The sequence below is a fragment of the Salmo salar genome, chromosome 19, assembly GCF_965601325.2.
Source record: "Salmo salar chromosome 19, fSalSal1, whole genome shotgun sequence".
NCBI lineage: Eukaryota > Metazoa > Chordata > Actinopteri > Salmoniformes > Salmonidae > Salmo > Salmo salar.
In genome coordinates this window covers 67,321,013-67,347,638 of record NC_138309.1, presented here as the reverse complement: position 1 = coordinate 67,347,638, position 26,626 = coordinate 67,321,013, and the positions used below count along the sequence as shown (strand labels likewise).

The following is a 26,626-nucleotide window of genomic DNA, read 5'->3' as shown; positions in this document are numbered from 1 at the left end:
CATCTGGCAGGTGTGTACCACTGGGCAGCTCGCTGCTGTGTTTCCCTTTCGTAATCCGTTATAGTTTGCTTGAATTGCCTCATCCGACGAGTGTCAGAGCTGGCCTCTGGCTGGGATGGACCTCTGGCTTTCTCATCCAATGGGTTTTAAGAAGGTGACGACGTGAGTAGTATGTATTGAGATTCCCCCATAACATGTACAGTTTGAGCTAGTCCAGGAAGTGTCGTTGCAGGCTAGCTCAGTGCCTCCCCCTCTCATTGAGTATGTCAAGTTGAAGGCCAACTGGGGTACTGCAGGCTACTGGCTACGACGTTAAAATCATCAGTTCAAGGACATACATCTGCTGTAGTAATTATTATTGGTAATAATAGGTACCATTATTGTCTTAAATTTGTATTTATTTTTTACACAAAGATTGCCATTTTCCCCTTCTCTATAATGGGGGATCCTGTTTTCTGCAAATAATGCCTGCAGTACTGCGATCAACCTTGAACTTTGTGGCTTCAATGAGAGAGGGCAGTCATTCTCCCCTGTTCGGGAGACACTGGTGACTTGAATGATGCGGTTCATGTTTGACATTTAAATAATAAAATGTGCATGAAATTCAGATATTTATTTTTTTGTAAAATGATAACAAAATTCAACCTAACAGTTAAACATTTCATTTGGGAGGTATTTCAAATGTTACATGTGTCAATTCTCAATCAGACACCAACAAATAAAGGTGGCTCATAATTAGGCATGCCTCAATTATGTTATGTAAAACTCACAAAATAAAGTGGTGCGTTATGGGATACCAGGTTTATATGCTCGGCTATGAAAAGCCAACAGACTTGTTCCTGAGGTGTTGACCTGTTGCGCCCTCTATAACCAGTGTGATTATTATTTGACCCTGCTGGTCATCTATGAACGTTTGAACATTTTGAAGAACTATCTGGCCTTAATGGCTAATGTACTCTTATCTCCACCCGGCCCAGTCAGAAGATGACTGGCCACCCCTCAGAGCCTGGTTCCTCTCTAAGTTTCTTCCTAGGTTCCTGCCTTTCTAGGGAGTTTTTTCTAGCTGCTGTGCTTCTGCATTGTTTGCTGTTTGGGGTTTTAGGCTGGGTTTCTGTATAAGCACTTTATAACATCTGATGATGTAAAAAGGGCTTTATAAATACATTTGATACCGCTTTGCTCTGAAGCTACAGCTGACTTCACCCACTTTGAGGCTAACACAGTGCCACCGACGTGGCCCGCTGCCAAGGACTGTGGGCTCTCCTTCTCCGTGGCCGACGTGAGTAAGACATTTAAGCTTGTTAACCCTCGCAGGGCTGCTGGGCAAGACGGCATCCCTTGCCGCGTCCTCAGAGCATGCGCAGACCAGCTGGCTGGAGTGTTAACAGACATATTCAATCTCTCCCTATCCCGGTCTGTTTTCCCCACATGCTTCAAGATGTCCACCATTGTTCCTGTACCCAAGAAAGCAAAGGTAACTGAACTAATTGACTATCGCCCCGGAGCACTCACTTCTGTCATCATGAAGTGCTTTGAGAGACTAGTCAATGATCATATCACCTATGACCTACTTCAATTTTCTTACCGCCCCGATAGATCCACAGACGATGCCATCGCACTGCATACTGCCCTATCCCATCTGGACAAGCGGAATACCTATGTAAGAATGTTGTCTGTAGCTCAGCATTCAACACCATACTACCCTCTAAGCTCATCATTAAGCTCGAGGCCCTGGGTCTGAACCCCGCCTTGTGCAACTGGGTCCTGGACTTCCTGACGGGCCGCCCCCCAGGTGGTGAAGGTAGGAAACAACACCTCCACTTTGCTGATCCTCAACACTGGGGCCCCACAAGGATGCGTGCTCAGCCCCCTCTTGTACTCCCTGTTCACCTATGACTCCAACTCAATCATCAAGTTTGTAAATGACACAACAGTAATAGGCCTGATTACCAACAATGATGTGACAGCCTACAGGGAGGAGGTGAGACAGTATGGTGAAGAAGGCACCTAAAACCCTCACAAACCTTTACAGATGCACAATTGAAAACATCCTGTTGCACCGCCCGCAACCACAGGGTTCTCCAGAGGGTGGTGCGGTCTGTTCAACACGTCACCGGGGGCAAGCTACCTGCCCTCCAGGACAGCTACAGCACCCAATGTCACAGGAAGGTCAAAAATATCAAGGACTACAACCACCCGAGCCACTGCCTGTTCACCTCGTTATCATCCAGAAGGCGAGGTCAGTACAGGTGCATCAAAGCTGGGACCGAGAGACTGAAAAAACAGCTATCTCAAGGCCATCAGACTGTTAAATAGCCATCACTAGCACATTAGAGGCTGCTGCCCTATATACATAGACTTGAAATCAATGGCCAGTTAAATAATGGAACACTAGTCACTTTAATGTTTACATATTTTGCATTACTCATCTCATATGTATATACTGTATTCTATCCTATTCTACTGTATCTTAGTCTATCCTGCTCTGATGTTGCTCGTCCAAATATTTATTTAGTCGTAATTCCTTTACTTTAGATTGTGTATATTATTAGATATTACTGCACTGTTGGAGCTAGAAACAAGCATTTTGCTACACCCACAATAACATCTGCTAAACACATATGTGACAAATACATTTGATTTGATTTGAAGTGGCTATTGGAGGGTCTAATTAGCCCCTACACCCACTAATTTTCACTCCCTTTGCTGTGGGACATTTGCATATGTCGGAGGAGCGCGTGAATGCGCAAATGGAAGGACAAGGGGAAGGGGGTGACATGGAATTCAGCCTTTCCATAAACAACCTCAACCCCCTCCCCTAGGCACTTCATCTTAAAGGGGAAGTTCAGTGTTTTCCAACTTAATGTTAGATGGTTTTTCACCCTGAAAGTATTTTATGAGCCATGAGAATCGTATTCATTGTTCGGTTTTCTCTGAACAGCCATTAAAATCTTCAGCTAACCCTAGCCGACGCTAGCAAAGAAATCTATGAAAGGGATGGGGGCATTCAGTACTTGTATAAACATGGCCAAAACAACTGTAATCAACAAATTATTTGGTTTGACGTTACATGATTTGGCCTTTTTCGTACAGTTCCGCATGCCATGTCCCCATCAATTTCATAGATTTTTTGGCTAGTGGGGGCTAAAGTTGGCAGGACTTTGTAACGGCTGTTAAAGCTCATCCCCTACTCCGATCTCAGTACATAGGGGGTAGGGGCTGTTAATGGGCAGGGCCTGGAAAGACATGTTTTTCTACTATCTTGCAATCTGTATATGAGTGGAAGCAGTCTGTAGGATCCCAGGTTTGGGGAACTAGGGACAGGGGTCTTAGGTCACAGAAAGCAAAGGATCTGAGAGATGTTTCTGGATCTCCACCTGCCCTGAGGCGTCCAGGTTCCCGGGCAATGAGGGAAAGCGGAGGCTGCCACTTAGTCTGGATGTTTCCATGAGAGACAGTGACCGTTTGACCGTCGGCTGGGAGGAGAGTGACACGGTCGGCTCCATCTCCGGGGTGACGGACATGGTGTCGTCGGACTCTACAGTCAGATGGATACCGCTGGACAGCGACTCCTGGGATTTCAGGGGTAATTTGAGGTCAGGCTGGGCAGAGCTCTACAACAAAACAATCAAGGGTGAGTATTCAGTCACAGGTTGGAGATTTAACTACGGTAACACAGCTTCTGTGAATGTTTCACGTGCTTTGACAGATTTTGTTTTTGTGTTCACCATCATGCTCTCCATGTATCAGAATTCCTACCTGCGTGGATGCTTGGTTGTCCATCTGTATGGGTGGGATCTGGTACATGGTGTGCAACACTGGCGCTCCCGTCCCATATAGGCCAGGTGAGTCTATGGCTGACACAGTGCTGTAAGCGGGCGGTACCGGCGTTATCTGCCTTTGGAGCAGCTGCAGGATGACGTTGATATCGGCAGTCATTTGAATCTCCAGTCTGGTAATGGAGGGATAAAGGGGGTGAACAAATTAGTGCACAAAATGTGAGCTAAATAAGCTATTTTTGTGCATATGGAACATTTCTGGAATCTTATTTCAGCTCAGTAAACATTTTATTTCAGATTGTATCAGCCAGCGTTGCACCCTAGGTAAGTTGAAAATAAGCTAAAACGTGCAGGCTCAGCTGTTTGTCTGGCTCAACTGTTGAAAATAGTTTTGTAATAGTAAGCGTGTTGTTCCTCGCACCTGTTAAGCTGTGACTGTAGTAGTTCCAGTCGGGACTCCAGCTCACTGGGCCTCTCCTCTGTGAACGGGGGCGGGTGGTATGAGGTCCGAACCGAAGAGGAGCGCCACTGCCTGTTGGAGTACTGGACCGACTGCCTCTCTGGCCAGTATTGAACATACCCAGACATGTTCGGTGAGAGGTTAGAGGTGGCTGGAAACATTTACAGAGTGAAAATAACAGAACGGTCCAGTAATGCTACATAACATACAATTGAAATGGAGGTACCATACTGATCATACTGTACCTGGTTGAGCCCTGTCCATGGGGGCCTCTCTGCCCACTGTGGAGCCACTAGGGGGCTTCAGCCGCACCACTGAGGGGGAGTATTCCAGCCAATCGTCGTCCGGAGGGTACAGCTCCACCTTACCCCCTTGGGTTAGGGGCTTGTTTAGGTCCTCGCTGGACTGGGAGCAAGGCGACTCACAGCTGCAGCCCTCTTCCCAGTGGGGCTGTGGGGCCAAATGGCGTTGGCGGTAGGGGTACGGGTCGTCCTGGTCCATGCCGTCTGTCCAAAGTAGAATGTAAAAAATAAGTCCATACAGCTAGCTCGCTTGATACATACAGCCCCTGATTCAACTAATCAACTTAACTTACCAGGACCGTTGCGACAGTCCAGGGAGTGTCCCCTGTGTCGTGGCTTACTACGACTGTATCCACAATCATCACCAGAATCATCAGCCAACAGTATTGGTGGGACCTGGTCAGCCTGACATACCAGACATACAGAAATGGCAAGACACAAACTGAACACATCCCAATACACTGATACAGTGCCAACAATCCCATTTCATTGGACACAGTGAACCAAAAGGATCTTGTTTATCAATACCATAAATATCCCAAATAAAATGTGTCCATTTTCTCAGTTTAGCCACGTGCGTGCGTACGTGCGTGCGTGTGTGTGTTTTTCTTACGTCTCGTAGGTCAAAGGTGAACTCCAAGTTTGCCCAAAAGTTGTCGGCAAAGCCTGGATAAATGTCTAGAACTTCGAGCAGGTCATCCCTCTGAATCCGGTGCAGGTCACAGTAAGTGATGGCGCGCACGTCAGAGTTGGACTTGCCTGGCTCTGCATACATGTGGATAGGCTCCCCAAAGATGTCATTCTTCCCTACAGGATAGAGGGAGGAAGGGGGACAGTGAGAGTACATTAAGGGAGATGGCATCACTTATAGATGGCTGTTATTTTAAAGAATGCTGAACTATAAGATGTAGTTACTGTATATGATTCATATCTGTTTAAGAGGATACTGTATTTAGCTGTGGTCTGGCTGGTCTAGTGGCAATGCCACAGCCTCCAGCACACGTCTACGGTGTCGGCATAGGTTCGAGTCTGACCTACTGCCTTTTGACAACTTCTCTATCCTTCCCCCACTGTCATTCTATATCTGTTTAATAAAATCAGAAAATACCTTACCGTAATTTCCGGACTATTAAGCGCACCTGAATATAAGCCGCACCCACTGAATTTAATTGTTTTTTTTTTTTGGAACATAAATAAGCCGCACATGTCTATAAGCCGCAGGTGCCTACTGGTACATTGAAACAAATGAACTTTACACAGGCTTTAACGAAACACGGCTTGTAACAAAAATAAATAGGCTTTAACGAAACACGGCTTGTAACAAAAAATAAAAAATTTGCAGTAAGCTTTAGTTGTCTTTTTGCACTGAGTCAATTCCTCACGCTGCTGTTTCCAACGTCGTATCATCGACTCATTAAGACCAAGCTCCCGTGCAGCAGCTCTATTTCCTTTTCCAACAGCCAGATCAATCGCCTTCAACTTGAAAGCTGCATCATATGCATTTCTCCGTGTCTTTGCCATGATGAGGGTGACAAAATGACTACCGTAATCAGAATGATGGGAAGTTTGAGAGCGCTCGATTTAATCTAAACAGTAAACAAAAAAGTTGTTTGACCTTAACCCGTTCGGCAATTTCTGGTCTAATGAAAGCTTCATGCCGCCAAAAAACTGAGCACGTCACAGAATGTGTTTTTTTTTTTTTTTTTTTTCATTGAAAGCGGGAAAAATCCATATTAGCGGCGTCATTGTTTAAGCCGCGAGGTTCAAAGCCTGGGAAAAAAGTTGCGGCTTATAGTCCGGAATTTACGGTAAATAGAATATTTAGCCTCTTTCTGCTGTTAACCATAGACATGAGAAGGAAAATGATCTTCTGAAACTACATTTACATTTCTAAAATAGTTTGAAAGACATCAATGACTAACATATAGCTAAAGTCAATGCAGCAGATCTGACACGTATTTATTTCACTAGGCAAGTCGGTTAAGAACAAATTCTTATTTACAATGACGGCCTATCAAAAGGCAAAAGGCCTCCTGCGGGGACGGGGGTTGGGATTAAAAAAAGAATATAGGACACAACACACATCCCTACGAGAACACTACATAAAGAGAGACCTAAGACAACAACATAGCATGGCAGAAACACGACAAGACAGCATGGTAGCAGCACACAACATGGTACAAACATTATTGGGCACAGACAACAGCACAAAGGGCAAGAAGGTAGAGACAACAATATCACGCCAAGCAGCCACAACTGTCAGTAAGTGTCCATGATTGAGTATTTGAATGAAGAGATTGAGATAAAACTGTCCAGTTTGAGTGTTTGTTGCAGCTCGTTCCAGCTGCAGCTCGTTCCAGCTGCAGCGAACTGAACAATAGATTTCATAGCCTTCCTTACCCAGTATGGCCACCACAACATCATCATGGGTGACCTGGATGGTACCGCGAGTGATGAAGAAGAGAGAGTTGAGGATGTCTCCAGAGTGGATGAGTGTATCCCCTGGTGGGGCATGCACAGTCTTGAAGCACATTGCCAGAGCCCGCAGACAGGCCTTGCTGCCCCCCCGGAACGCCTTGCAGTTTTGCAGCAGACTGCGGTTCAGGTGCAGACATATATCAGCCTGCAAGCACTCTGGAAAACCCTTCAGCACCTTGGGAGGAAGATGGAAAGTCAACATAAATGTCAAAATCAGTAACTTTGCAATCGGGCATTCTCAATGTAAACTGAGTTTTCAGCACTGCGGTTTATTACGCTAGATGCCTTGGGGATTTGAATAGATTTGTTGACCAGAAGATAGACTACAGGTATAATGCTTTAAAACATGTTATAAGCACATAGCCTTTATAATTTCTTCAGGCTTATAATATGTTATTTCTCAATGTACTACACCCTAACTGACTGAAAATGGCTGGTATTTAGTCAGGATCATGATGACAGGATTATAAGACATAAGGAGGTCATACATGCTCATGACAAGTCTTACAATGCATTATAACTGCATCATAATGCATTATACCTGCAGGTTTTACGTAAAGTGTTACCGAAGAAAGTGTTTCTTACGAGTTTGGTGGCCGGTTTTCTACTCACTGCATTCATGTCAATGCCATTGGTGTAGGACCAGGCGTGCTGGAAGTACTCCTCCAGGCGATTGCGAAGCCCGCTGGGGATCTGGTGGAAGCGGATAAACTCCTTGACCCGCAGCATCTGGGTGTGGTAGCGCGTCGTCCCTGAGTATAGGCGCTGGATGATGGCCGACACGTTTCCAAAGATGCTGGCGTACATGAGAGCTGGAGAATGAGGAGGAGCCAATGGGGCTTATAAAGGCTTATGTCAACAATTGCACGTTGATAATTCAGTATAAGTGACATAATACAAATATCTTGCAGTTGTTGACATAAGTATTTATGAAATGTACTATTGAATGCAGTGTGTATGGATTGTGAATGTGGTCTGAATAAATTGAACATTTAGGGACTTACAGCCAATAACCATAACACAGATGGAGAAGAGCTTCTCTGAGTTGGTGTTGGGGGAGACGTTCCCAAAGCCCACACTGGTCAAGCTGCTGAAGGTAAAGTAGAGTGCAGTGATGTAATAGTCCTTAGCGGACGGACCCGAGCCAGGTTCACTTGCGTTGTACGCCTTGCCCAGCTGCTCAGCCAGGTTGTCCAGCCAACCTGTCTCAGTGTAGGGCCGCTCCACGTAGCCAACAGCGTACCAGATACAGGCCAGCCAATGGGCGATGAGCACAAAGGTGCACATGAGCAGGAAGAGGACAGCTGCCCCGTACTCCGAGTAGCGGTCGAGCTTCCGCGCCACACGAACCAACCGAAGCAGCCGCGCTGTTTTCAGCAGGCCAATCAAGGTGGCCATCTTTAGTAGGTGGGCATTTATTGAGAACAGTAGCGAGAAGATGGGAAAAGAGATGCAGAATTGATGGGAAAATGGCTACAGGTTACTAGCAAATTTTGTTTTAAATAAGTAAATAAGTAATATTCATGCTTGGTGTCCCTAGTGGGATCTGAAACCTGTTCTCCCACGGGAGAAACCAGCATCTTGACCATTAGATCAAAAGGGAATTCTTTCTTGGACTGATGGCAACTGACTTTTTTTTATTGCATGAGCCCAACTCATGTCCGCTAAATAAGCTTTAACCTTTATATTGTCTTATAAGGGTTATAATATTCTATGCCTATCTGGTTGGTATTTACTCAGGATCATTGAGAGATTAACCCACTTTTGATGTCTTATTAAAGGCGTAAATGCTTTATAATGCATTATACCTGTTGGCTTCAAGTAAAGTGTTAGCCCACCAAAAAGGTTGGTTGCATTATTCTCACCTCGTCAGACCCTGAGCGGAAGATAAGCAGGTCGAAGGGTAGGGCGGCCACCAGGTCGATGGCAAACCACCCCTTGAGGTAATGCACAGCGATCTTCCACGGCTGGGTCACCACCTCGTCGTTGGGGTTGACGAACGTTGTGCGAAAGTTGATCCCGATATCCACGATGAACAGCACATCCACCATGAGGTCCACCACGTTTAGTGGATTGCAGGTATAGCCGCAACGCCGTCGCAGCGAGTCCCCACGCTCATCCAATAGGAAGGCGGCCGAGTAGGGGGTGAAGAGGGCTGTGTAGAGGACCAGGAGGAGGATGACCCAGTCCCACGCCGCTTTGACAGGGCTGTAGTGCAGCATGGTCCATGCGTGGGTGACTGGGGCCTTGATTTTGTACTCCGGTAGGACGTCAGCACCCAGAGATAGAACCTAACAGAGATCCAAATTATATTTGAGTGTTTCATCAGCATAGAGTGGGGCCAGAGGCATTCAGCAAGTGCTCGCACACCAATTACTAATCAATACTTATTACTTTGTTAATTCTATTTGAAGGCAAGTAGTGCAACCTGCTGTAGCCTAGTGATTGTGTATATGTTCATCTATTGCTTTTCTCAGTAAACAGATACGGTGCCTTGAGAAAGTATTCACACCCCTTGACCTTTTCCACGTTTTGTGTTACATCCTGAATTTAAAATGGATTAAATTCAGATTTTTTTTTATCACTGGCCTACACACAATACCCCATAATGTCTAAGTGGAATTTTTACAAATTAAAAACTGAAATGTTTTTAGTCAATAAGTATTCAACCCCTTTGTTACGGCAAGCCTAAATAAGTTCAGGAGTAAAACTTAAGTCACATAATAAGTTGCATGGACTCACTTTGTGTGCAATAAGTGTTTAACGTGTTTTGTTTAATGACTACCCCATCTCTGTAGCCCCATAAACCAGGTCCCTCAGTCGAGCAGTGAATTTCAACCACAAAGACCAGGGCAGTTTTCCAATATCTTGCAAAGAAGGGCACCTATTGGTAAATGGGTAAAAAAAGCAGACATTGAATATCCCTTTGAGCATGGTGACGATTAATTACACTTTGGATGGTGTATCGATACACCCAGTCACTACAGAGATGCAGTTGCCAATACACCCAGTCACTAACTCAGTTGCTGAAGAGGAAGGAAACTGCTCAGGAATTTCACCATGAGGCCAATGGTGAATATAAAACCGTTAGAGTTTAATGGCTGTGATATGAGAAAACTGAGAATGGATCAACAACATTGCAGTTACTCCACAATACTAACCTAATTGGAAGAATGAAAAGAAGAAAGCCTGTACAGAATAGAAATATTCAAACACATGCATCCTGTTTGCAACAAGGCACTAAAGTAACATGCTGACCAGATCACCATCGTGCGTATGTAGATTCTTTTCCACCCACACCAGACGCGATCGGGACACACAGGTTGAAATATCAAAACAAACTCTGAACCAACTATATTAATTTGGGAACAGGTCGAAAAGTATTAAACATTTATGACAATAGCTAGCTAGCTTTCTGTTGCTAGTTAATTTGTCCTCTACTCCGACAATTAATCCACAGATGAAAGGGTAACGTTAAACCGAGTTAGTTTCTACTAATCTCCTACAGGCTTGTTCTTTGGACTTTACAGTGAGGGAAAAAAGTATTTGATCCCCTGCTGATTTTGTACGTTTGCCCACCGACAAAGAAATGATCAGTCTATAATTTTAATGGTAGGTTTATTTGAACAGTGAGAGACAGAATAACAACAAAAAAATCCAGAAAAACGCATGTCAAAAATGTTATAAATTGATTTGCATTTTAATAAGGGAAATAAGTATTTGACCCCCTCTCAATCTGAAAGATTTCTGGCTCCCAGGTGTCTTTTATACAGGTAACGAGCTGAGATTAGGAGCACACTGTTAAAGGGAGTGCCCCTAATCTCAGCTTGTTACCTGTATAAAAGACACCTGTCCACAGAAGCAATCAATCAGATTCCAAAATCTCCACCATGGCCAAGACCAAAGAGATCTCCAAGGATGTCAGGGAGAAGATTGTAGACCTACAAAAAGCTGGAATGGGCTACATGACCATCACCAAGCAGCTTGGTGAGAAGGTGACAACAGTTGGTGCAATAATTCGCAAATGGAAGAAACACAAAAGAACTGTCAATCTCCCTCGGCCTGGGGCTCCATGCAAGATCTCACCTTGTGGAGTTGCAATGATCATGAGAACGGTGAGGAATCAGCCCAGAACTACACGGGAGGATCTTGTCAATGATCTCAAGGCAGCTGGGACCATAGTCACCAAGAAAACAATTGGTAACACACTACACCGTGAAGGACTGAAATCCTGCAGCGCCCGCAAGGTCCCCCTGCTCAAGAAAGCACACATACATGCCCGACTGAAGTTTGCCAATGAACATCTGAATGATTCAGAGGACAACTGGGTTAAAGTGTTGTGGTCAGATGAGACCAAAATGGAGCTCTTTGGCATCAACTCAACTCGCTGTGTTTGGAGGAGGAGGAATGCTGCCTATGACCTCAAGAACACCATCCCCACCATCAAACATGGAGGTGGAAACATTATGCTTTGGGGGTGTTTTCTGCTAAGGGGACAGGACAACTTCACCGCATCAAAGGGACGATGGACGGGGCCATGTACCGTCAAATCTTGGGTGAGAATCTCCTTCCCTCAGCCAGGGCATTGAAAATGGGTCGTGGATGGGTATTCCAGCATGACAATGACCCAAAACACACGGCCAAGGCAACAAAGGAGTGGCTCAAGAAGAAGCACATTAAGGCCCTGGAGTGGCCTAGCCAGTCTCCAGACCTTAATCCCATAGAAAATCTGTGGAGGGAGCTGAAGGTTCGAGTTGCCAAACGTCAGCCTCGAAACCTTAAAGACTTGGAGAAGATCTGCAAAGAGGATTGGGACAAAATCCCTCCTGAGATGTGTGCAAACCTGGTGGCCAACTACAAGAAACGTCTGACCTCTGTGATTGCCAACAAGGGTTTTTCCACCAAGTACTAAGTCATGTTTTGCAGAGGGGTCAAATACTTATTTCCCTCATTAAAATGCAAATCATTTTATAATATTTTTGACATGCGTTTTTCTGGATTTTTTTGTTGTTATTCTGTCTCTCACTGTTCAAATAAACCTACCATTAAAATTATAGACTGATAATTTCTTTGTCGGTGGGCAAATGTTCAAAATCAGCAGGGGATCAAATACTTTATTCCCTCACTGTATATGGTGGTTGGCAAACCAACTTTAAGGTGCATTACCACAACTGACTGGAGTGTGGACCTCAGTTCAGCTTTCAATCGCCCACGTGGGTATATGATCCTAAAAACTAATGAGATGGGAGATCAGGACTTGCAGCGCGTCACAAATAGAACCAAGTTCTATTTTAGCGCCTGGCTATACAGATGCTTGTTGACGCGCGTGAGGGTGTAATGATTGAATAACATGTATGTGTAAATGTATTTTGCAACGCACGCGACGTGAGCGGTGTGGTCAGCATGTAATACTGGCCAAAAAAAATTGCTGCGCAATTAACTTTGTCCTGATTACAAAATGTTATGTTTGAGGCAAACCAAGACAACACATTACTGAGTATCACTCTCCATATTTTCAAGCATAATGGTGGCTGCATCATGTTATGGGTATGCTTGTATCGTTAAGGATTGGAGTTTTAAGGATAAAAAGAAACAGAATGGTGCTCAGCACAGAAAAAACCTAGACAACCTGGTTCAGTCTGCTTTCCATCAGGACAATAACCTAAAACACAAGGCCAAATCTACACTGGAGTTGCTTACCAAGAAGACCGTGAATGTTCCTGAGTGGCCAGGTTACAGTTTTGACTTAAATCTACTTCAAAATCTATGGCAAGACCTGAAAATGGTTCTCTAGCAATGATCAACAACCAATTTGACAGAGCTTAAATATTTTTTTTTAATAATGAATTGCCAAATGTTGCACAATCCAAGTGTGGAAAGCTCTTAGAGACTTACCCTGAAAGACACAGCTGTAAGTCAAGGGGTATAAATACTTTCTGAAGGGACTGTACATAACGTGTTACATTGAGGGTGAGATTGAAATAGGCTCATTTATACTCACATTGATGTACATTTCTGTCTATTGTATTCACTATTCAAAAACATTAAAATATATATTCAAGCACTTCCTCCACCATGTACTACATAACAAACACACACAAAAACAACAGTTCTTAAAGGACAAGTTTTTTTTTTTTTACTTGTTGCTTAAAATGTTTAATCTTACCTTGAACGTAGTAATCTGCGCAAGAAAAACAAATCTGTGGTCCGGATTTGTAAATATCTTCTGTCATTGTTTCCCCATTTTAATGCTATTGTGTTGTTGGTTAGCCATGGCTAAAGTTAGTTGAAGTTGGCTGATTAAAGCAACACTGGATTACATTTTCTCCTAGCCCACTTTCAGGGTCAAAATAAATGTAAATATAAAAAATACAAAAAATTATATCGTCTTAAAGGTCTATTTTTTTTTCTCAATATCAAATTATTTCTGGGGAACAATTAAGTGCCTTACTGTGATTGTTTTTCAATTAAAATGGTCAAAAATAATTTCTCAAGCAAGAATTTTGCTCGGACTGTCAGTGGGCTGAGTGGGGAGAGGAAAACTAGTTTTTATTTGCAGAGTTTTGAAACTCTTTCTTATTGGTCTATTAACTAATTTACCGCCTTAACAAAGCCATCCAGACCAGCTCTTATGGACAAAGTAGTCAACTATTGTCTATCACAACCCCAGCATAGCAATAGTGTCGCTGATTAACTCCAGATCACATAGAAAAGACAACTGTAAGGTATTTTCTCCCTTTCACATTTATAGGTGGAGAGGAATAAGGGATCTTGCTGTCTGATAACCTTGTCTCTGATTATGTTCATAATCAATCAGGCGTGAGATCGGGGGAACACCTGTGTTTACAAACTGACTCTAGTCCTCAAATACTCTCCCATCTGGTGGACATCTGTGAACTGGCTAATTTTCATAAACTGTTGTTCAAAGCAGCATGTGGTCCTGCCTCTCATGAGTACCCCACCCCGACAAACACACAATACTGATTAGTGATGCTTGGGTTGACTCATAACCCACAGTCCCAACGGTTTAACTGCGGGCCCAGCCTGGTCTCAGACTAGACGTAACATAGTAAACATAAATCCGGCACTCAAATTAGTATGATTTCATACGTTTGGTATGGTTACATAAGACAGATGGTTACTTACTTACAAATATACATTTCTATATCGTAAAACTAGATATGTTAACATCAAAGTTAACCTTTCTGGCGCAGGCGTTGCGATAGCGACCCACCTCGACAACATCCGGTGAAATTGCAGAGTGCCAAATTCAAAATACAGAAATAGTCATAATAAACATTTATAAAAAATATAAGTGTTATACATCGGCTTAAAGATTAACTTCTTGTTAATCCAGCTGCTTTGTCAGATTTCAAAAAGGCTTTACGGCAAAAGCATACCATGCGATTATCTGAGGACAGCGCCCCACTTAAGAAAGCATACAAACATTTTACAACCAAGTAAAGGAATTACAAAAGTCAGAAATAGCTATAAAATTAATCACTTACCTTTGAAGAGCTTCATATGGTTGCAGTCACAAGAGTCCCAACTACACAATAAATGTTCGTTTTGTTTGATAAAGTCCCTCTTTATAGCCCAAAAACTCAGTTAGTTGGCGCGTTTTGTTCAGTAATCCACTGGCTCCAAGGTGGTCAAAACATGCAGACGAATACATCCTAATAGTACCAGTAAAGTTTGTCGAAACATGTCAAACGATGTTTATAATTAATCCTCAGGTTGTCAATTGTCTAAATAATCAACAATATTTCAACCGGACAATAGCGTATTCAATAGAAAGGAAAAACAACGAAGGGCGCGCAATCGGTCATGCGCGCAAACCAACTCTGCATTCTTCCTCAGTCCACTGACAAAAAGGTCTCATTCTTCTTAATTTTTCAGAAAACAAGCCTGAAACAATGTCTAAAGACTGTTGACATCTAGTGGAAGCCATAGCAACTGCAATCTGGGTCCTAACCCATTAGATACTGTATAGGCATTCAATTGAAAATACCCACATCAACAAAATCCCACTTCCTGGATGGATTTTCCTCAGGTTTCAATAAAGCGGGTTCAATAAAGCGAAAACAATACATTAAAAAAAATATCATAAAATGTATATTTGTTGTGCAATTTATATCTATCATTTTGGTTTTTCTTTCATTATTTTTAGGCTATCTAGCATTACTGCATAAGCTTTAAGGCCTAACTTTACATATGCCAAATAGCCTACAAGCCAATTGCTAAACACTTTTAAGAACCATCAGAAAAAGTTAACCTTGATCCACTGAAGCAAAAAGGACCATGTTTGAGTTTAATTCAGTAAGGGAAAAGCTGTGAAATGGAGAGTTGAAAATAAAGAAAAGAGAGGGCCAGAAAAGTATGGTTTGGGAAAGATTTGGCGTAATGGAAATAGAGGATGATAGCAATGCCTATGTTACAGTATGTGTGATGATTGTGAGGCACTATACTCATTCGACTGTCACAAGATGGGGACTTCAAATAGGCCTAAGGCACGCCACGGTAACTTTAGCCTACTGTGCAAATGGGTTAAATGGAAACTGAAATCTGGACACTGACTGCATGTCTATAACCTATCCTTAATATTAACTCCTGCAGAATTAACTATTTCTTGCAGTAAAATGATACACCAAATGTAAATTTTGACTTGGGAACAAGAGTGGAGAAATATATATTTCATTCAGCATCTTCAGAGAATACGAATGCGCAGTTAGCACCTCTACAGATGTATATATCTTTATCAGCATCATAAAAGCTAATAGTATTTTAACCACAAGATTTCAGTTGGGCTTAGATGCATATTTTATCAGAAACATGTCATTTTCACGGCTTACTGTTTCATATTTTTTTGTTGAGTTATTTATTGCATTTTCTCCCTGGTCCCTAAATGTCTTAGCTCCATAAAAGAAGCAGAGATGACAGAAAAAAACTTTATGATGTTAACTAAATTGAAGCATTCATTCTATCATTTATGACATTATTCTGGTAAGCAAGGGTTTATTAGTCTTCTACACTCTACAAATTAGGGGTTCAACAAATGTTCTTCTAAGATCCTCAACGTTCTTCGAAGAACCTATTGGTTCTTGTCACTGAAAATAGCCCCAAAAAGGTTCTTCCAAGAACACCATAGGAGGTGGGATTCATTGAGGAACCGCCTTAGTTGGTGGGGGTTCTTGTAGGACCCTAACTGCCAACTGAACTTTTGGATTTGAATTTGAAAGGACAGCAGGTGCAAGCACTTAACTGAAAAATGTTAATATCTCAATTTAAGTTAAGTGCCTGCACCGGCTGTCCTTTCAAATTAAAATCTAAAGTTTCAGTTGGGCAGTTAGTTGTTGGGGGTTCTTACAGGACCCTAAGGCGCAACACAATTCAACAGATGCATTTGGCATGCTGACTGCAGGAATGACCACCAGAGCTGTTGCCAGAGAATTGAATGTCTTTTTAGAGAATTTGGCAGTACGTCCAACCGGCCTCACATCTGCAGACCATGTGTAACCACGCCAGCCCATGACCTCCCACATCCGAAATCTTCACCTGCAGGATCATCTGAGACCAGCCACCTGGACAGCTGATGAAACTGAGGAGTATTTCTGTCTGTAATAAAGCCTGTTTGTGGGGGAAAACTCATTCTGATAGGCTGGGCCTTGCTCCACAGTGGGTGGGCCTATGTCCTCCCAGGTCCACCCATGGCTGCGTCCCTGCACAGTCATGTGAAATCTATATATTAGGGCCCAATACGTTTATTTTAATTGACTGATTTCCTTATATATATATATACTGTAACTTAGTGAAATTGTTGCATGTTGTGTTTATACAGTTGAAGTCAGAAGTTTACATACATTTAGGTTGGAGTCATTAAAACTAGTTTTTCAACCACTCCACAAATTTCTTGTAAACAAACTACAGTTTTGGCAAGTCGGTTGGGACATCTACTTTGTGCATGACATAAGTAATTTTTCCAACAATTGTTTACAGATTATTTCACTTATAATTCACTATATCACAATTTCAGTGGGTCAGAAGTTTAAATACACCAAGTTGACTGTGCCTTTAAGCAGCTTAGAAAATTCCAGAAAATGATGTCATGGCTATAGAAGCTTCTGTTAAGCCAATTAATTTGAGTCAATTGGAGGTGTACCTGTGGATGTATTTCAAGACCTACCTTCGAACTCAGTACCTCTGCTTGACATCATGGGAAAATCAAAAGAAATCAGCCAAGACCTCAGAAAAAAATTTGTGGACCTCCACAAGTCTGGTTCATCCTTGGGAGCAATTTCCAAACGCCTGAAGGTACCAGGTTCATCTGTACAAACAATAGTACGCAAGTATAAACACCATGGGACCACGCAGCTGTCATACCACTCAGGAAGGAGACGCATTTTGTCTCCTAGAGATGAACGTACTTTGACGCAAAAAGTGCAAATCAATCCCAGAACAGCAGCAAAGGACCTTGTGAAGATGCTGGAGGAAACAGGTACAAAAGTATCTATATCCACAGTAAAACGAGTCCTATATCGACATAACCCGAAAGGCAGCTCAGCAAGGAAGAAGCCACTGCTCCAAAACCGCCATAAAAAAGCCAGACTACTGCACATGGGGACAAAGATCGTACTTTTTGGAGAAATGTCCTCTGGTCTGATGAAACAAAAATAGAACTGTTTGGCCATAATGACCATCATTATGTTTGGAGGAAAAAGGGGGAGGCTTGCAAGCCGAAGGACACCATCCCAACCGTGAAGCACGGGGGTGGCAGCATCATGTTGTGGGGGTGCTTTGCTGCAGGAGGGACTGGTGCACTTCACAAAATAGATGGCATCATGAAGCAGGAAAATGATGTGGATATATTGAAGCAACATCTCAAGACATCAGTCAGGAAGTTGAAGCTTGGTCGCAAATGGGTCTTCCAAATGTACAATGACCCCAAGCATACTTCCAAAGTTGTGGCAAAATGGCTTAAGGACAACAAAGACAAGGTATTGGAGTGGTCATCACAAAGCCCTGACCTCAATCCTATAGAAAATGTGTGGCCAGAACTGAAAAAACGTGTGCTAGCAAGGAGGCCTACAAAACTGACTCAGTTACACCAGCTCTGTCAGGAGGAATGGGCCAGAATTCACCCAACTTACTGTGGGAAGCTTGTAGAAGTCTACCTGAGAAGCTTAACCCAAGTTCAACAATTTAAAGGCAATGCTACCAAATACTAATTGAGTGTATGTAAACGTCTGACCCACTGGGAATGTGATGAAAGAAATAAAAGCTGAAATAAATCATTCTCTCTTATTATTCTGACATTTCACATTCTTAAAATAAAGTGGTGATCCTAACTGACCTAAGACAGGGAATTTTTATTAGGATTAAATGTCAGGAATTTTGGAAGGTGTATGTAAACTTCCGACTTCAACTGTATTTATGTTCATTATATAAGCAGAAACATATCTAAATTAGTCCCAAAAATATTCTGCACCTTGTCCCAGAAATAATCTGATGTCTCTGACTGTAGCCTACAACACAATTTCTATAAGCCAGCAGCATACCATCCTGCATCCTACTGCTAGCTTGCTTTTGAAGCAAAGGAGGGTTGGTCGCGGATGGGAGACCAAATGCTGCTGGAAGTGGTGGTGGCCAGTAGGAGGCACCCTTTCCACTGGTCAAAAACATATATATATATATATATATATATATATATATATATATATATATATGTTTTTGACCAGTGGAAAGGGTGCCTCCTACTGGTGCACTTCACAAAATAGATGGCATCATGAAGCAGGAAAATGATGTGGATATATTGAAGCAACATCTCAAGACATCAGTCAGGAAGTTGAAGCTTGGTCGCAAATGGGTCTTCCAAATTTCTTGTAAACAAACTATTCCCCCAGGGCTGTGATTGGGGACGTTGCCCTATTTCGGGTGCTGTCTTTCTGTCTCATTTTTTTGGGATGTTAAACGGGTGTCTTGACTCTCTGTGGTCACTAAAGATCCCATGATACTTACCATAAAAGTAGGGGTGTTAACCCCGGTGTCCTGGCAAAATTCCCAATCTGGCCCTCTAACCATCACGGTAATCTAATCATCCCTATCTTACAATTGGCTCTTTCATCCCCCCTCCTCTCCCCTGTAACTATTCCCCAGGTTGTTGCTGTAAATGAGAATGTGTTCTTAGTCAATTTATCTGGGTAAATAAAACAAAACAAATATTTGCGGGTTGGTGTATGCCTCAGATTGTCACTTTATCACATATTGTCAGGCTTGCAGCAGCAGTGTGCATTCATGGATGCCAAGGGAAGGCAGGCTTCCCCAAATATTTCACCAATAAAAATGATAAAATAATTAATTTTGTCTGTGTGGCTGAATCTCACAGGAGAAATCATCAGAGCAAGGGAAACAGCGCCCCTGTCTGTGTAGGCCATGTATCTGATGCTGTCTGGAACAAAAGAGTATGGCATGTTGCCGCCGTAGCGTTTGATAGATTCAAGCAAGCATTTGGCCTCCCTTGATAAAAAAAATATCGTCCTGGAGCAGTAAAACAACGGTTTGGATTTGGCTTCACACCAATCAAATCATATCCTTGAGCAAATGTCATCATTGTCAGAAACACGTGTCCCTTTCTGATCTGCTTGTGTTGATGTTCTGCGTCGCTAGCTTGCTTGCTAAAATGGTCCCTAAGCCTTGGATGGAGATGGGGATTTGGACTCGTGGTTTTGACTTAATTCTCTGTACAATACAATAATTATGATGGCGATTCTGATCCAACCATAAATTCATATATTGTGCGAATGGCCTGAGACAAAGTTCGATATGTAGCCTAGGAGGCTCACGTTAACTAGCTAGCTAACTTAGCTGGTTTATTGTTGCCCATATGAGGAAGTTAGGCTACCTAGGTAAAATGCTTGCTAGCCTATGAAAACAAAAACAAAGCGTACAATGCCATAGACTGTTTTGCCAACATGAGAGGAGGACGGCATTGGTGTTCAACTAGTCTACAAGTAGGGTGAGTCCCCAATTTATAAAAAAAAGGTTTTTGGTATCTTTAAGTTTGTTTTCAGAGTATTAAACTAAGCATATATAGATAGCCTTGTTGATTTGATGATGTTGAAGTTGAAATAGTCCTGGAATAGCGGAGGCAGTACTCCAATTGTCTTTGTGCTGACTTGTGATAACTGTGGTTTTAAATCAGTAGTTGTTTAGTAAACTGTCAAACATTAACTTGCTTGAACAAGCTGCAGGTTATATAACTGTTTGTTACATGCAACATTTGCTTTGTTGTTGCTCTTCGGATGTTTCTCTCCGGTTTTGTGATGAAACAAACTTATGTGTAGTTGAATTTATTCCGCCACTGTGTGACTTGTTTTTTTATTGTCACAGCCTTATTGTATATCACTGTGGAGTATGAACGAATGGGTTATAGAGCAAATATCACAACAAAAGTTGCAATATGGCTTTTTTACTGGCTTTGTTTCCCCAGCGATTTTAATTAGCAATTGAGGGCAGTTGCAGGTGAAAAAACAGCTGACCCCGCACACCACTAATACTGACCCCATTTGAATAAAAATAGAGAGAAAGAGAAAGGAAGAAAGAGGGACACAGTAAGAGAAACCAAAAGGTGGAAAAAGGGGCAAAGAAACCAGAGACAAAGGAAGCCTTCATAAATAATTTATAAGGCCTACATGCTTCAGAAATCATTAATAAGCAAATGCCATGCCATAAAAAGGGCAGGAAAAGGGTTATGGCCCATATGGAAAAGCACCAGATGTAATGACATTTTAGGCTACATCACCCTCTACTATGACCTTGTTTATGCATGATTTGTGAAGCATCTACACTGAATAAAAATATAAAATGCAACATGTAAAGTTTTGGTCCCATGTTTCATGAGCTGGAATAAAAGATCCCAGAAATGTTTAATACACACAAATTGTTGTATATTGCTTTTATATTTTTGTTCAATTTACAGTACCAGTCAAAAGTTGACACACCTACTCATTCCAGGGTTTTTATTTATTTTTTACTATTTCCTACATTGTAGAATAATAGTGAAGACATAAAACCTATGAAATAACACATATGGAATCATGTAGTAACCAAAAAAAGTGTTAAACAAATCAAACTTAACAGGTGTGCCTTGTTAAAAGTTAACTTGTGGAATTTCTTTCCTTAATGCGTTTGAGCCAATCAGTTGTGTTGTGACAAGGTAGGGTTGGTATACAGAAGATAGCCCTATTTGGTAAAAGACCAAGTCCATATTATGGCAAGTACAGCTCAAATAACAAAGAGAAACGACCGTTCATTATTACTTTAAGACATGATGGTCAGTCAATACGGAACATATCAAGAACTTTGAAAGTTTCTAAGAGTGCAGTCGCAAAAACCATCAAGCGCTATGATGAAACTGGCTCTCATGAGGACGCCACAGGAAAGGAAACCCAGAGTTATCTCTGCTGCAGAGGATATGTTCATTAGAGTAACCAGCCTCATAAATTGCAGCCCAAATAAATGCTTCACAAAGTTCAAGTAACAGACATCTCAACATCAACTGTTCAGAGGAGACTGCCTTCACTAAACCACCACTAAAGGACACCAATAATAAGAAGAGACTTGCTTGGACCAAGAAACACAAGCAATGGACATTAGACCGGTGGAAATCTGTCCTTTGGTCTGATGAGTCCAAATTTGAGATTATTGGTTCCAACCACCGTGTCTTTGTGAGATGCAGAGTAGGTAAACGGATTATCTCTTCATATGTGGTTCCCACCGTGAAGCATGGAGGAGGAGTTGTGATGGTGCTTTGCTGGTGACATAGTTTGTGATTTATTTAGATTTCATGGCACACTTAACCAGCATGGCTACCACAGCATTCTGCAGCAATATGCCATCCCATCTGGTTTGCGCTTAATGGGACTATCATTTGTTTTTTAACAGGACAATGACCCAAAACACACCTCCAGGCTGTGTAAGGGCTATTTGACCAAGAAGGAGATTGATGGAGTGCTGCATCAGCTGACCTGGCCTCCACAATCACCCAACCCAACCCAGTTGATATGATTTGGACCACAAAGTGAAGGAAAAGCAGCCAACAAGTGCTCAGCATATGTGGGAACTCCTTCAAGACTGTTGGAAAAGCATTCCTCATGAAGCTGGTTGAGAGAATGCCAAGAGTGTGCAAAGCTGTCATCAAGGCTACTTTAAAGAATATAAAACATAAAACATTGATTTAACACTTTTTGGGTTACTACATGATTCCATATGTGTTATTTCATAGTTATGTCTTCACTATTATTCTACAACGTAGAAAATAGTAAAAATAAATAAAAACCCTGGAATGAGTAGGTGTCTCCAAACTTTTGACTGGTACTGTATATAGGGCTCATGAAGACTAGGAATGCTCTATGAAGCCTTTAAGTTGATGTCCATTTCAATTGGATTCAATTAAATGTGCTAATCACCTTTTGACAGAAAGGTCAACAGTCATGGCCATGGGTCCCATACATGCATTATAGACTCCACAGTACAAAACTACACCCTGTTGTCCTTCACTGATATCAAACACACATTATACCATGGCACTGAACCAGGATACTGTCCCTGGGGCTCCAGCAGGCATAGATTGGACAGTGGCAGCCAGCCATTCTCCACACCCAGGAGATATAACATCTATTCAACCCCCGTAGTGATTTTTCCACTAGCTGGTCAACCACATTGCCTCCCACGTGCCCTAATACTGATACCAGGCATCAATGATTTCCCTGTAGGGTGCCAAGTCAGTATGAGTCACGGGTTAGAGGACAAATCTCAATACACCAACAAAGCACCGCATTGAGCAAATAAATTCAGTGAGCGATCGGAGACAGCTCTATGCAAGTTGTGTAACTTTGATTAGAAATGTGTGTGTGTGGAGAGGTGGAGACCTTCCCCTAGAATGTTTTGCCTTTCTATGCTAAGTTATGGCATTTCTACACTATCTAGTTTCTACATTTCTACACTATTCCCCTGTCCCTATATTGGAAGTGATGCCTACTATTATATGACATGATACAAAATACGATATGATATTACTAACTAGACGAATTGACTGCTATGTGTAACGTCATATGGAATTAAGATGTTCATGGTGACAGTAATTCCAAGTGCTTACGCTGTCTCACAATACCAAACTCTGATAAGTCAACTGAAATGTTGCTATCTGAGATATACAAACACGGCGAGACTGAATCCTGAGGAATGCTTAAATATAATATACATATACACTACCGTTCAAAAGTTTGTGGTCACTTAGAAATGTCCTTGTTTTTTAAAGAAAAGCAAAAACAAAATGGTCCATTAAAATAACATCAAATTGATCAGAAATACAGTGTATACATTGTTAACGTTATAAATGACTATTGTAGCTGGAAATGGCAGATTCTTTATGGAATATCTACATAGACGTACATCGCCCATTATCAGCAACCATCACTCCTGTGTTCCAATGGCACGTTGTGTTAGCTAATCCAAGTTTATAATTTTAAAAGGCTAATTGACCATTAGAAAGCCCTTTTGCAATTATGTTAGCACAGCTGAAAACGGTTGTCCTGATTAAAGAAGCAATAAAACTTCTTAAGAATAGTTGAGTATCTGGAGCATCAGCATTTGTGGGTTCGATTACAGGCTCAAAATGGCCAGAAACAAATACTTTCTTCGGAAACTTGTCAGTCTATTCTTGTTCTGAGAAATGAAGGCTATTCCATGCGAGAAATTGCCAAGAAAGATCTCGTACAACGCTGTGTACTACTCCCTTCACAGAACAGCACAAACTGGCTCTAACCAGAATATAAAGAGGAGTGGGAGGCCCCGGTGCACAACTGAGCAAGAGGACAAGTACATTAGCATGTCTAGTTTGAGAAACAGATGCCTCACAACTGGCGGTGACTCCGGGATGCTGGCCTTCTAGGCAGAGTTACTCTGTCCAGTGTCTGTGTTCTTTTGCCCATCTTAATCTTTTATTTTTATTCGCCAGTCTGAGACAAGGCTTTTTCTTTGCAACTCTGCCTACAAGGCCAGCATCCCGGAGTCGCCGCCAGTTGTGAGGCATCTGTTTCTCAAACTAGACATGCTAATGTACTTGTCCTCTTGCTCAGTTGTGCACCGGGGCCTCCCACTCCTCTTTATATTCTGGTTAGAGCCACTTTACTGTTAACGTTGAGACTGGTGTTTTGCGGGTACTATTTAATGAAGGTGCCAGTTGAGGACTTGTGAGACTTGTGAGGAGTTCTTTGTTTCTGGCCATTTTGAGCCTGTAATCAAACCCACAAATGCTGATTCTCCAGATACTCAACTAGTCTAAAGAAGACCAGTTTTAATGCTTCTTTAATCAGGACAACAGTTTTCAGCTGTGCTAACATAATTGCAAAAGGGTTTTCTAATGGTCAATTAGCCTTTTAAAATGATAAACTTGGATTAGCTAACACAATGTGCCATTGGAACACAGGAGTGATGGTTGCTGATAGGTGCCCTTCTTTGCAAGGCATTGGAAAACCTCCCTTGTCGTTGTGGTTGAATCTGTGTTTGAAATTCACTGCTCAATTGAGGGACTTTATAGATAATTGTATGTGTGGGGTACAGAGAGGAGGTAGTCATTCGAAAATCATGTTAAACACTACTATTGCAAACAGAAAGTCCAGGCAACTTATTATGTGACTTGTTAAGCAAATGTTTATTCCTGAACTTATTTAGGCTTGCTGTATAACAAAGGGGTTGACTACTTACTGAATCAAGACATTTCAGCTTAACATTTTTTTATTAACATAATTCCACTTTGACATGATTGGGTATTGTGTGTAGGCCAGTGACACAAAATCTACATTTAATCAATTTGAATTCAGGCTGTAACACAAAATGTGGAAAAGGGGTGTGAATACACTGTATAAATTGTTATACTATACTTATATACACACACACACACACACACACACACACACACACACACACACACACACACACACACACACACACACACACACACACACACACACACACACACACACACACACACACACACACACACACACACACACACACACACACACACCCACCCTACCTGTGTGACCTTCTCTGTGACATTCTGTGTACGCTCCTTCACCTTGGCTGAGGCAAGGAGCTCCACCCTGGAGGCTGGGGGGGACAGCATGTCGGGTTTGAAGGGAGGGGGGGCCCGGTTGGCTGTTCCCCAAGTCTTCATTAGGTCCGAGTCGGACGTGGAGTTCAGCTGGCAAAGCTGGAGGTCTGATGGAGCTCCAGTGTTCCCACCAGACAGGTAATTCGGGGCCAATGACAGGAGACAAAGAAAAACAGGCACCCATGTTTAGTTAAAGAGACAATGACATGAGTCCCAATGTGGTTATGTATGCATTTGCTTATTAACATTTTGATGAAGAACCAAAATATGATTTCCTATCTTGACCCAGAACCAAGTTTGTCACAAGAGACTAGAATTTGCAAATATCCTATTATAGAGTGACTATTGTGGCAGAATTCAACCTTTCAGCTCCCTTTCTCTTTTCAAAACTCCCCACAAGTTTGGAGTGTTGTGATGCTAATAGAAAATCCATATAGTTACCTAAATTAAGGTGTATATCTCCCCTCCCCTAATTTGTGGCAGCTAAATGAGGTAATGGGGGTGTTTCCCCATCACACCAATTTTCTTTTACTGTATCTGTGACAAATTGCACTCTTGTTGATGTAGATGCATACCAGAAAACACATAAACATCCCTATTTTCATTGCCTCCGGTCGGAATCATTAAAAGGCACGTTGTAGAATGTCAGGGAAATAGCCTTTTAAAAGGCACATTGTCTGTAGGGCCATGCGCAGCGCTACAACACTCCTTTGAATTAATTCCGACCTCCATTTTAGTAGGGGGAGGAAATGTTTGACTATGTTTGACTTGATTTCAGGACTAGAATTCATGTACATTACTATAACAAACATTAGAAAAATGGCTTTTAAAAAGGAAACTTTATTATTATTAGGTTGCGAGCAAAAGACCTGGCTTCAAATACGTGTGTATTTGAATATCTGGTATTTCAAATAATTTCTGTGTACACAGCCCAAAACAAGTACTTTTATTTGAGTATTTGAATGGTTATTTGTCAAAACCAACTAGTATGTTGAAATACTTATTTCAAATACTATTTTGAAATACCTGGGTTAAATGCATGGGAGTGTCTTAGAGTTAGTGTATTACAGTTTTTCATATACTTTCCAAGTGTATTTCCAAATAATAAAAAATATTAAACTACTTGTCTTGTCAAATAAAATATATCTGAATACATACTTCAAAATGTATGTGAAAGTAATTGAGATTTTTGAAATAGTATTTGAACCCAGGTCTGTTGAGCAAGCACAAAATTGATTTTGAATGTATTTTAACACTGACAGAGGGAATGTCTGAAATGGCATCCTACTCCCTACGTATGCTACTTTTGCCCATAAAACAAGTGTACTACATAGGGAATAGGTTGCAATTTCGAATGCAGACGGACTTACTGGTGGTGACGCGCACTTCCCCACCCTGGGCTCCCCAATCCGCCCTCATGTCCCTGGGAGAGACA

General features: G+C 42.0%; 1 protein-coding gene across 1 annotated transcript; it reads right to left on the bottom strand.

The window, feature by feature from the left end:
- Positions 1-526: 526 nt before the first annotated feature.
- Positions 527-26,413, bottom strand: kcnh6b (potassium voltage-gated channel, subfamily H (eag-related), member 6b). The gene is made up of 11 exons (XM_045702585.2): positions 25,114-26,413; positions 8,885-9,310; positions 8,024-8,417; positions 7,632-7,831; positions 6,942-7,194; positions 5,155-5,348; positions 4,835-4,946; positions 4,485-4,745; positions 4,201-4,390; positions 3,760-3,952; positions 527-3,614 (listed from the first exon to the last, which is right to left on the bottom strand). The coding sequence occupies exons 1-11, from the start codon at positions 25,252-25,254 to the stop codon at positions 3,330-3,332; spliced, it is 2,649 nt and encodes an 882-aa protein (XP_045558541.1). The 5' UTR covers positions 25,255-26,413; the 3' UTR covers positions 527-3,329.
- Positions 26,414-26,626: the final 213 nt, after the last annotated feature.

Coding starts and splice junctions, on each gene's coding strand:
- kcnh6b (XM_045702585.2), bottom strand. CDS start 25,254: ATGAAGACTTGGGGAACAGCCAACCGGGCCCCCCCTCCCTTCAAACCC. Junction 8,418..8,884: donor TCCGCTCAGGGTCTGACGAG/GTGAGAATAATG, acceptor CACCTACTAAAG/ATGGCCACCTTGATTGGCCT. Junction 5,349..6,941: donor TGTTGTGGTGGCCATACTGG/GTAAGGAAGGCT, acceptor TCTATCCTGTAG/GGAAGAATGACATCTTTGGG.